This window comes from Crocodylus porosus, unplaced genomic scaffold (assembly GCF_001723895.1).
Source record: "Crocodylus porosus isolate Cpor-Errol unplaced genomic scaffold, CroPor_comp1, whole genome shotgun sequence".
Taxonomy (NCBI): Eukaryota; Metazoa; Chordata; order Crocodylia; family Crocodylidae; genus Crocodylus; species Crocodylus porosus.
In genome coordinates, this window is record NW_017728918.1 from 88492186 (window position 1) to 88504591 (window position 12406).

General features: G+C 40.2%; 1 protein-coding gene across 1 annotated transcript in view; it reads left to right on the top strand.

The window, feature by feature from the left end:
* CDC40 (cell division cycle 40) overlaps positions 1 to 12406 on the top strand; it is a 76327-nt gene that overhangs the window by 56536 nt on the left and 7385 nt on the right. Inside the window, exons 8-12 of the mRNA XM_019537894.1 lie at positions 476 to 550; positions 1405 to 1450; positions 5209 to 5310; positions 8005 to 8120; positions 8397 to 8530. Of these exons, the coding sequence (XP_019393439.1) occupies positions 476 to 550; positions 1405 to 1450; positions 5209 to 5310; positions 8005 to 8120; positions 8397 to 8530 (473 nt within the window). The remainder of the gene's footprint in view (positions 1 to 475; positions 551 to 1404; positions 1451 to 5208; positions 5311 to 8004; positions 8121 to 8396; positions 8531 to 12406) is intronic.

A 12406-nucleotide genomic window follows, 5' to 3' on the forward strand; every position in this document is an offset into this window, starting at 1 on the left:
GGTCAGAGATGGAAGTACTAAATCTTAGAGAGGCCTCAATATTGGTCACACTGCTGTTGTATAAAAGCCATTGCAATCACAGTTGTGAAGGATTGGGTATATTACAAAGAGGTATGATCGACAGAAGCCAGAGCTTCTACTGTGATAATCTTTTGTCAAAGCTATCATTAAAAAACCACAAGTAGTATTTCTTTCCCAATAATTGCCATAGTAACATGGGTTTTGGGCTTTGAAAGAGGAGTATGCACACAGCTGTTGCAATGAGTCAGGGTTGCCCCTGGCTGATTCATCAATAGCAGTTGTTCAAACTGCATTGCTTTGCTGAAAGGCAAGTGTGATAGAAAAGTTCTGTATAGTTCATATTTTAGTGGTGTGTAAGGGGTTGCCCTAAACACTTTAGAAAAGAGGGAGTAGAATTAGGAATTCAAAAACATTCAAGTTTAACTTAATTTTTTAATTGTAACTTTCTTTACAGGGTGTTAGTGCAGTCAGGTTATTTCCACTCTCTGGCCATATGTTGCTGTCTTGCTCCATGGACTGTAAAATTAAGGTGAGTTGGTTCTAAATATCTCTCCGTACATACATTGAATTCACAGTGTTTTAATTGAGCTGAACTTCTGTTAGAAATGGTTCACACATCTTCTGTTTTTAAGTTTGCATCAGGCTAAGATATAGTCTCTCTGAAACAGGATTATCAAATTCCACCAGCTGTCTTGAGTGGTGCAGGGCTGATCCACAGGCCAGATTGGGCTTGCAGTCTGCCCTGCATAGAAGATGCCCTGTACCTGGCCTCACTCACCATGTGCAGCATGCACCCCAGAGTGAGATGCTCTGCATGTGAGACCCACTGGCTGGATGATAGGGGTCCACTGGCCAGATATCACTTTGACACCCCTACTCTTGAATAATCCCTCCCCAAAAATGGTTGGATTGACTTTGTTCAACAAGTCAAATTAACCCTTACGGACAGCTTTTACTAGAAGACATTCTTTTGCAAAGCTGTTTTACAGCTGACTGAAATGTTGGCAGGAATGAGGGGTTTTGGTGTAAATTTCCTGCTTTGAGTCTATGAAACTGGAAAAATGTATGAATTTTCATTTTGCTGTTGTCTTTTGTTTTGTATATACTCATACAAGAATACTTCATTGTGTTTTTTTTAATGGCCAAATGAGAATTTTAGAGCTGGCTGTTTAAAGTTCAATGACCATATTCTGCTTTCTGTTGAATTGTTTGGAAAACTTCTGTCTTGAAATTCAGAATTACGATAATTTTACCAAAGGTTGATTGTCATTAGTCAGATTAGTTTAAGGTGTTTCACATGCTCATAGCTGGTTTTGTACCACATTCTTCTTAAATGTTTTACCATTTTAACATCCTCTTCATTTTCTTTTTTCCCATCCCAAGCTATGGGAAGTATATGGTGAACGAAGATGCCTACGAACATTCATTGGTAACTTTTTCATTTCTTTTCTTTTTTTGCTGAAGTCTTTGTATATTAAAATAGCTTCCTTATCACTTTGGTGCATGGGTCAGAGTCATAAAGTATATGTAAGCATCTGAGAGAAACATCAACTTTTCAATATAATGTTGGCAATGACAGTTGCAGAGGCTGCATTTGTGCATGAGTCTCACTGTTTTTAATCGGTGTGATTTAGTGTTTTTAGACTATTAAAGAAACGTATTCGTCAGTCACGTATGGGTTATTAACCAGAACAGAATCAAATGCAGCTCTTGCTTTTTTCTACTTTGTTACCTATTGCTCCCTTCAGGCCCCCTCTGCATGTGCAGGTAAATGCACATGTGGCATGGCTGGAAACACGATCGTGGGATTGCACATTAGATCCTATTGTGCCTTATTGCTTGTGAAGGGGGAGCCCAATCCTGGGCTTCCCATGCACCAGCAAAAAACAAGCCCCTCCCCTTAACTGAGGGGCTTCCAGCCATAAAGGCATCCCATGCATCCCCATGGCTGGGAGATCATCACTGTGAGACAATTCCCCCTATCCCAGAAGTTTGTGAAACCCCCAAGGCAGGAGGATTGCCACTGGGGTTTTCCACTTCTCCATTCCCCACCCTCATCCCCATCCCAGGAGTTATACACATCCATGGGGCTGGGAGATTGTAGCTGTGCCCTGTGCCTCCTGGAACCCAGCTGGGTCCCAGCATTAGGAAGAATATCGCGGAGATCTAGTGTCTGCAGGTGTGGGGCTCTGGGTCCTGGCAGCTGTGGAGCACTGCCAGGACCCAGAATCCACAGCAGCTGGTGCTGAGAGTGCCTAGCAGCTGTGGGACTCGCAGCCCCAGCTGGGCAATGTGCACCCCTGCTAACAGGGCCCACAGCCACAGGGGAGATGCTGCTAATGCAAATTAAACCACATGCAAATTAAAGCTTGATAGCAACCAGCTATAAAGTTAGTACACATTTTCAAGTTCTAACTTTATGGCTCGTTGGAGCTTTTTATTGTGTAATAAGTAGTTTGCCCATGTAGATGGTCTCAAGGTAATTGTAGAATTAACTGGTTATTTGCACCTGTAACATGTAAAGGGGGGGCCTCATCATCCCATTTTAAAGTAGGTGTTACCTGTATTGGTGAAGAGTCTCACTTTTTCTGTGATGCACCCGGCACACTTTTATATGATAACATTCTCTGTGTCATAATTTTAAATAAAGTTCTTCTGGGCTAGACAAGAACTGGATTTCTAATGCAAAAGCAGCAGAAAAATTTCCATGAATCCTTTAAAACCCACTTTTAAATATGAAAAATAAAAAAGTCCAATATTTTTCTTTTTAACAGAGCCCTTTTAGTGAGTACAGTTATGAACAGCTTAGTGGTGTTGGCTACAGTATACAAGCACTGGTTTTACTTTTTGAAGTGGAAACACTTGTAAAGCATTGTTCAAATAAATGTACATCAGAGAGCAGCATTAAGTGCCTTTTACCTAACACCTTTGTTACATGAAGCGCCAATAGAGTCACAAAGCACATGCCTCCCAAAAGGATCTCTGAACTGTAATTTCAGAACATTCCTGCTATGGAAATCTGGCTATATTTATTTATTTTTAAATCAAGTTAGTAACTCCAAATGAAGAGTCTCTATGAGTCTGGTACAGTGACGAAACGGGATTATTCAGAGGGGTCTTGAGGGTGTTGCCTTTGAGTAGAACATCCTGACATTTTTCTGGCAGACTTGTGAAGAATCGTCTCATCTAAGTATTTCCTGTATGTACAAAGATAGGTACCTAATATATATTGTAGCTACCACTGAATTCCAGCATATTCCAAAGTTGCATCTTGTGTTTTGAATTCCCCTATGGCAGTGATTCTCAACCAAGGTGCCTTGATATCTTTTCAAGGGGTGATCAGTGTTAGCATTGTCGGGTGTGTAAACATGATTCGCAAGATAAAACCAGAAATTTCAAATAGAAGTTCATAGTCTTAAAAACATTCTGACCTGCTGTGGTCTTTCTGAGGTCTTCTCAACAAAAGAGTTCTTCTATTATATTATATAGTCGAAAAATGAGTTAAAACTAAGAGTTGGCTTTTTCCAAGGGGTGCTTGTAGTCTTGAGAGGTCTGCCTCGAGTACAAAAAGGTTCAGAACCACTACCAGGTGGAACTGAATTTATGATGCAGATACCTTGTTCCAGGCAGACTGCAACCACTCCATTCAATTAATGGGTGAATTTTATTGATACACAGTGACAGCAGACAAGAATAATGCAAACAGTTTAATATCTACCAGTCCCAGGGCTCACAGAGTCAAGGTACATCTGGCCAGTATGTGAGCTTTATTTTGCGGTTCTCTCTTCAACATCAGATGTCTGCAGCCTGGAGATCAAAGGCTGAAGCCCCATCCTCCACCCAGTGAGGGGGTGGGGGTGACAGGCTGGTGGTATGTCCTCTATCCGTGGTGTCCTCAGGTTCCCTTCTTAGGAACCCTTTGCTGCTCCAAAATTCCTCCTTTTGTATTCTTTCTCTTTTTCTGATGACTCTTCATCTTTGGGGATCATTGATTGGTCTACTTGTGGTCTTCATACAGTCCATGTTCTGTCCTGTTAGCATATTCTTTTGTTTTGCAAACTCATCATGTGCACTCATCCTAATTTGGGCTTTCCTGGTCTTCTCCTAATTTCGTCTGTTCCCCAAAACCAAAATCCCAAGGGCTCGACAGCTGGTCACTGTGATCTGGGCAAACCTGTGACCTGTCCTTTATTTCATGTTATGAAACACTGTGGTACATGTCTTCAATTTTCTAGCCTGTGTGTCTGCTTGATGCCTGCCTGTATCAGACACAGTGGGCCTTGAAGGAGACTGTCACAGACAGGCTTTTAGAAATCAATTGACCTTTGCCATTGCCCTGGACCATTACTCTAGTCTCATTTACCTATGAGCCAGTTCCCTAAAGCAAATCTCTAAATACCATTTTTTTAGCCAACACTACCATGGTGTTTAATGGTTGGCTCTTCCTTACTTTTTTATCTTTTAGAAACTGATGTTGGTAACTTATACAGCATTGTGGCTGCAACAAGCCATAGGTAGATTTTAAAGTGCTTCTTGCCAATTTGTAAATGAATATGCCATGCCTATTATTTTAGTATGTTTGAGAGATCAACATTATGTTTTAAGCTGAATTTTAAGTGCAGTGTTTTGGAGGTCATATTCTAAATTGAATATTAACAATTATCTCTTTATTTTCTATTATGTTGCAGGCTCTTGTCACATACTCATGCTATCTGAGTTGTTGGATTAATTAGTTTTGAGCATTCAGTATAACACCTCATGTCAGTACAAAGTAACTTCCAGCTTAGCTGTGTTTGCAGTAGACTTTGGTAAATCCCCCACTGTTGCATGACCTCCGCTAGTGGGAGCTGACGGTTTATCACTGTGTTGTCTATACTTATTCAGTTCAGGTTTACGTGACACAGTAATAAAAAAAAACCCAATGATTACAGCTGTATAAGCTTTCTCCACACTTGCATTACGGCTACAGGGTAAGCTGTGGTAGTACAGCAGTCAGACTTTCTGGCACACATTGGCCCCTCTTAGTCCACCACTGGCAGGATGTTTTTTCTTAGAAAAGGTCTAGTAGGCCACCTTTTGACAGGTCACTTGTTCAGTTTGTCACCTATCTACATTCTAGCTGTGGTAACATTTGTCAAAACCATAATTCCTAGCTTTTTTTCTTACCCAGCCCTTTTTATCTCATAGGACACAGTAAAGCTGTTCGAGACATCTGCTTTAACAACGCTGGGACTCAGTTTCTTAGTGCAGCATATGACCGTTATATTAAACTCTGGGACACTGAAACAGGTACGCTTCAATTCATAAGCATTTTAGTTTGGTAATCTTTGTAGCAGCCATGAATACAAAGTACTGCTGTTTTAAATAGCCAAGTGACTTTCTTTTATTTGTAATGTGCTCTTACAATTTGAAAGCTGCTGCTGTTGAGTACAGGGAGAGCAATTTTCTCTCTCTTTCTGAATTTTTTCTTGCTTGTAATGCACTTAATTTTATTTTGGCATTTTTGTGAAATTAAAAACCTGTGATAGCAAGGTTTGGCAGACTATGAAAACTAACACTGTGCTAGAAACTGGCCTGGCAAGTGTAATACTGGGACCATTTTTTCCCCAATTAGATTTGGCTAAATTTCGCTCATAGAAATTAACAAATTATATAAATTATATTTTTGGAAGGTGTATTTTGGTTCCTTCCAAGATGATTCTTGCAGATTTAAAAAAAAAAAGTCAATGATCTGGAAGAACAGTAACTATCAACTGAATTTATTTTGCAAGATTAGTATCTTTTTTTCACTTCAGAGGATTTCTGGAAATAAGTATTCACCTAATGCTGAGTATCATGCAGCTAAAAAAAAATAATGGGCTCTTTAAAATCTTATTAGATACTGAGAAGCATTGTTCTTAATGCTTTTCTGATGTTCCAAGGATACCAGTGGTACTTAGTAAATATTAAATATTTAAGCTGAAGACTGCCTTACTTTCATGTGGTTTTGCAAATAAGAAGCATATTTTTACTTATGTGATGAACCTGAGTTGAATTGTGTAAGTAGCTACTCTTCTGTCATTTCGCATGGACTGTAGGTACCATTTTATCAGTAGATGTATCTAAGGTCTTTTTCACCTAGAATAAAAGCAGCTTATCAGTAGGTTCAAAATAATAAGAGTAGGGGGACTCCAGAGAAGAGGAAGCTGTGTAAAACTGTCAGTGCCATCGTAGTGTTTTAGGTTTTTAGAACTATTTGAAATAGCTGAACCTCACAGGTAGTGGACCGTGGCTGTTGGTGCTCCTTGTTAAATGTGGTTTCAGTATTTTTGAAATGTGGCTCTCCCCTTTAAAACTAGACTTGTTACAGTAGCATTGTGAGGGTTCCAGGTTTGTTTGTAATTGTCAGTATGTGTCAAACTTGTTGTTTACGAGAGAGAAGTTTGAATCCTATAAATTAAATGTGGTCTTTGAGAGACGTACTGTAATTTCTTCTGCTGCTGTACCATCACTGGTAGTAAATGCAGAAGGCCAAATTATGGCCTCCTGCCTAAAATGCATACAAGACCAAAGCCAGCCACCCTTGAAATAACTTAGAAGGCTTCACCATCTCCTGCTTCTTGGCTCACAAAGCTATGACTTAGATCTGGGAGGAGGAAGAGAAGTTCCCTTTATCTTCTGATGGCTGTAGTGGTGAAATACCATTTAATGCAGATAAGATGCACATGGTTTACTACCATTCTATCCATTTGGTCACCTAACTACTCAGTGCAAGTCAAAATTACTCTTGTTTCTACTAGTGCTTCAGTTACTTTCCCTAGATATGCCTTCACCTTGCTGTTCTATATAGGTTTTTATACCATGCTGGTTATGGCAGTCTCTGAACACCTAATAGTGCATTAAGCAGCATGACCAACACCTGTTTATGTGTGATACTATCCACTCCCACAGGAGAAGACTGCAAGGGAGCACTTAAAGTTTTCTTGTTAAAGTAGATGTACATGTACAGATTGCTATATACCTGTTAGAAAAGGCAAGGTAAAAAAAAGAAATGTCTATTCCTAAAGTGGGAAGCAAGGAGTTAATTCCATGATTTGGGGCTTTCTCAGGAGCCAGCCCGGTCCCTTACGCTTCAAATAGAAAATTCTGTTGTGTGAGAGTAACAAATATGTCAACCACAGTCTTCTTCCCAGACCTGTAGTCTGTCTTGTTGCAAGAGAAAATCTCCTTCAAAGTTAAGGAGCTCTGGCTGCTGCCGGAGATGGTGGCTGGGTTTTGATGTCCTAAAATTGACGTGTGAACTAGAATCAAGTCCAGGGTATGGCCAGTTGGACAGAGAGCCTGTGACAGTGGTAGAAATGGAGGGTAATTTTATCAGTGGCGGTGGGGGGAGGTAGTCTGTAAAATACTGTTTTTCCTTGAATCCAAGATGAGTGGGGGGTTCCGCATTTAAGAGGGGAGAAAAAAGCCCCTTGTTTTAGATTTGAGTAAGAGGTGGTGATAAGAGGCAGTGGCCCCAGCCATGGCCCTGGAGCAGAAGTGGTGAGGTGGTAGGTATGTGCGGGGTGGATAGGCAACAAGCGTCAAGCTGCTTGACCATCCCTCCCTTCCCCCTTGCTGCCTTCCCCACTGCCTGCCTGCCTGCCGCTGCTTTCCCTTCTTCAGTAGTGGGGGAGACGCATTTAAGATGACTAATTAGATTCTATATATGGAGAATTATAACAAATTTATAATTTTTTGATGTATAGAATCTAATTATTTGTGGTCATCTGAAGTTCAGGGTTGTCTCGGATTTGAGTAAGTAGGGTAATGCCCAGTTCTCTGTTCCCTGAGCAGATTAAAGAGCATGTGTTTTCTGTTTTTCTCTTGATCTAAACTAACAAAAACTTCCCTAAAGTGTCAAAGGTGACTGTTTCATCAGTGCTTGTAATAAGAAACAACCATAAAAAAGAGCTTACAGAACTTATAAACTAACCACATTTTGAATGACTTGTTTATTCACAGGGCAGTGTATTTCCAGGTTCACAAACAGGAAAGTCCCTTACTGCATAAAATTCAATCCTGATGAAGATAAACAAAATCTTTTTGTGGCAGGAATGTCTGATAAGAAAATTGTCCAGGTAAACCTCAACATTATAAAAATGTTCTCTGGACTCCAGTCCTTACACTTTACCTGAAATGTATTAAAGCAGATCTTTTTTCTTTGAAGCTTAAAAAATTTTTTGCATAACTAGAATATAGAAACTTTAGTTCTGCTTTACGTGAGTGTTTCTTCATATTCTGTTGCTGAAATAAGTGTTCTTGAAACTACCAAATGCTAGAAATTTCATAGAGTTTATGCTTAGAAATGCAGTAAAACTTAAGTGTCTCTTACTCCAGCTGTTTAATTTTTACAGTGGGATATTCGTAGTGGGGAGATTGTACAGGAGTATGATCGGCATCTCGGAGCTGTCAATACCATTGTGTTTGTGGATGAGAATAGACGGTTTGTGAGTACTTCTGATGACAAGAGCTTAAGGGTGTGGGAATGGTAAGTTATAAATCTTACAAAGTTTAATTTAAGATTAATTCTGACCAAACTGGAAAAACGTTTAGCAAAACTTTCTTAATCAAATGGTGTAGTGACTTCTGGATAACCAAAGGAAAACTTAAAATTTAGCATTCCACAAATCCATTTATACTGTTAGGTATGATAATTGAAATACTTACTAGAAAGCCATGCCAGAAATGTCTTGCTGATTTTTTGGCTGATGGTTTTCCAATCCATTTTACAGTCATTTAGTAATCATATTCTCCATGCTGATTCTACATATTCTGCAGTCAAGAGGCTGGTATATTAGTGAGACCTTAAATGTTTTCTTTAGTTAAATGGAACGTTACATCCCAAAACCAAGATGTAATACAGTATCTTTATTATAAAAATCCTTTGAAAATGTTGGATCTTTTTAAAACGTTGCTTCACTTTTCTTCACTGATTTACAACCCTTATGTGTTGCAGTACTTGAAGACTTTTCTAAAGCCTTGCAACATTTCATTGACTCTGAGAGCAGATCAGAATTCTTAGCATACCCAGGATTTTGTTCATGAGCATCATGTTGCATTTATTCAACATACTGCCTCAAATTTAAGTAAAGCACTTTGTTAAAAAAATAACCAACAACACAACCCATGTTAATATACAGGTTTCACTTGCTTAAGCTGTGCATGAGTTCCTGGAAAACAATGCATAATTCGAATTCATATAAAGCAGGGGCAGGCAATTATTTCAGGTGGAGGGCCGCTTACTGAGTTTTGGCAAGCCATCGAGGGCCACATGACAGGCAGCCAGATAAATATTAATTTTCTAAATTTTCCAGGGGCCCCACTGGCCAGATAGAATGGCCTGGTGGGCTGTATTTTGCCCACCCCTGGCATAAAGAGAACCCACTTTACAATGTAACAAATAGAGATACATTCCAAGACCTCAACTGTACTGACCCCCAGACCCATTTCTACACTTTTACAAGACAATTTTGGTACTCACCAAGAGCAGACAGTACACACAAGCTCAGGGTGGTGGTGAATGTTTTAGTTGATGTGAAGAGAAGGCAATGAAGGCTTCATTGATGGGCCAGGGAGAGGTGTAGGAGAAAAGCTAGCGGGGCGCTTAAAAGCCATAATGAGGATGGCAACTACAGAAACATGTGTTGCAGACAACGAGTGAAGAACACAGATCCACACAGAAGACTGTATTTTGATGTGTCACTCCCACAATGCACCTCACAAATCAGCTGACTGTGGGCTTGCACCACACCGATCGCATAAGAGTGAATTTACCTCGCATATAATGGATTTTTGGTATAATAAGGGTCATCACATAAGAGCAAATTTGCACATACAGAACCTGCATAAAGCAAGGGAAACCTGTAGAATTTATAATGGCCAAGAAGAATGTAGTGAATTCTAAAGCTTGTCTACATCTATTCCAAGCATGCACTGCATGTGGCACCCCACTACACAAACCCTATGTGCCAGACTGGCAGTGCACATCCCATATGTGCATATCCCTTGTGCTATGGGCAGCACCTGTGGTGCCAGATCTAGTCCACACATCGCAGGCAGCACAAGCCCTATAGCAGGACTGGCACATTGTGCACAAGCTGGTTCCAGTGCCACAGGTGCTGTTCACAGCACAAGGGGCTGGCATAGGGCATGCACTGCTTGCAGTGCCTCACTGGACAACTTTGCATGCTGGCTGCAGCACAATCTGATCTGGACCTGCCCCAAAACCAGTGCGCAGGCTTGGTTTGGCATAGGCATTGCATATAGCTCGTGCCCTATACTTGCAGTGAGCAGTGCCTGCAGTGCTGGGTCCAGTCCATGCACCAGTGAGACCACCTCCACATTCAGAGTCGGTCTGAGAGCTATAGGCCAGATTGCATGGCTCCACAGGCTATAAGCTGAATGTGAGCCAACAAGTTTGATCTTGTTGCAAAAAAAGGCCAGAAGCATACTATTACCAAGAGTGTCAAAAGGGAAGTGACTGCTGCTCTATACAGCACTGGCTGAGGTCTCACTTGGAGCATGTCCAGTTTTGGGCCTTACTTCAAGAAGGATGTGGACAGTTTGGAAAGAGTCCAGCACAGAGCAACAAAATTATTAATAGCCTGGGAGGCAAGACTTTCAAGGAAAGGTTAAAAGAGCTAGGCTCGCTTAGTCTTGGGAAGAGAAGGCAGGAAGGATCTGATAAGTGTTCAGCTACCTGAAGGGTAATTAATATAGGGAGCATGGAGATGGACTGTTCTCTGTAGTAGGAGACAGGACTTGGAGCAATGACCTCAAGCTTAAGTAAGGGCAATTGAAGTTGGAGATTAGGTGGAACTTTCTGATTCTGAGGATAGTTGAGCATTGGTACAACTACCTAGAGAAACTGGGTTCTCAATCATCTAAAGTTTTTAAGAGAAGGTTAGATGGACATTTGGCTGGGATAGTTTAGTTTATTCAAGGATGATCCTTCCTTAAGCTGGGGCTTGGCTAGATGGTGTTGTGAGTTCCCTTCCAATCCTACTTTCCAATGAACCTATGTTAGCTTCATCCATAAAGTAGAAGTGGCATTATGGTCTGCATATGTTTTTATGCAAAAGCAATGGAAACTATGTTTCCCTTTACCAAATTACAGCATTTATGGTCTCTGTCACTTCTTATTTCATAGGATCTGTATCAGCACTTAATATAAATGTATAAAGAATTGTTCTTATGCACTATCTTGGCACATGTGCTTTTATTATTTTTACATAAAAAGGAAACAAAAATATAAAAAAGCCTTACCAACAGTTCAACTGTATTAAGACATCTATTTTATTTCTAGTTTTTCAGAATGTTTTGATAACCAAAGATGATTTGAGATGGCCTACTTGCTCTTTTTTTAAAATCTATTTTGTTTTGCCATTCATGTCAGTTTTCTCACTGAATCTATTTAGGCATATACAAGGAAATCACAAGGTACTTCTGGGGATCAGTGGAAGCCTCAAATTTGTGCAAATGTGAATAGTCTTAAATTTTGGATCCTTTTGTTTCTTGAGATTCCAGTTAGTGGTTGATAATAAATTAGCAGAGCTCATCATTTCCCTCCCCTCCCTCCCTCCTCCGTCCCCTTTTCTCTTCCTGAGCAATAAATATCTAATACCCTGTTTTTTAAAGACTGAGTAGACAATCTTGCTAGGAATAAAAGAGTGCCCTCTCATTCAGATAATTATGTTCTGTAGTTCAAGTTTTACTTAGGTCTGATTTATAAAGCAATGTAGAGCTCTCTTCCCAGCCTGATGTTCATGGCTGCAGGGTGGTGGTATGCACCAGAATGTTCCAGGAAATGTGCTAATCTGTAGGTAAACTAATTTAACTTTACTGTAAACATTATTAATTTGAAGCCTGAAATCTGTGAAATTTATGTTCAGCACAGTACCTTTTGGAAGAACTTCCAAAGAATTGAAGAAATTCCATACGTCAGATTATCCATGACCATGCTATTATTAATAAACTAGCCAGTTGTCCATCAAGAATGACGGGGGGCCTGGGATGCAGTGCCACCACCTAACGCCCCATCCTGCCGCTGTTCTGCCTCTTGCAAGGACCAGGGCTGAACTCAGCTCCCCCACCCTCTGTCCAGTCCTCAGCATGGCTTCAGAATCATGGCGGTGCATTCCCATGCTTGGAGCATGCTGATTGGTTGTTTCTCTCAGCCAGTCAGAGTATAAATAAAGTGTTACGGACAGACAGACAGACTGATTTAGGCTTTTATAGTATTAGAATCTTTCTGTTGTTTATAATGGGTATTATATGCAACATGGTTAACTAATTACAAATACTGTATTTACATCAGAGGCCTGAAGACTTTCTTAAAAAGAAACACAAAAGCTTTCAAAGTAAA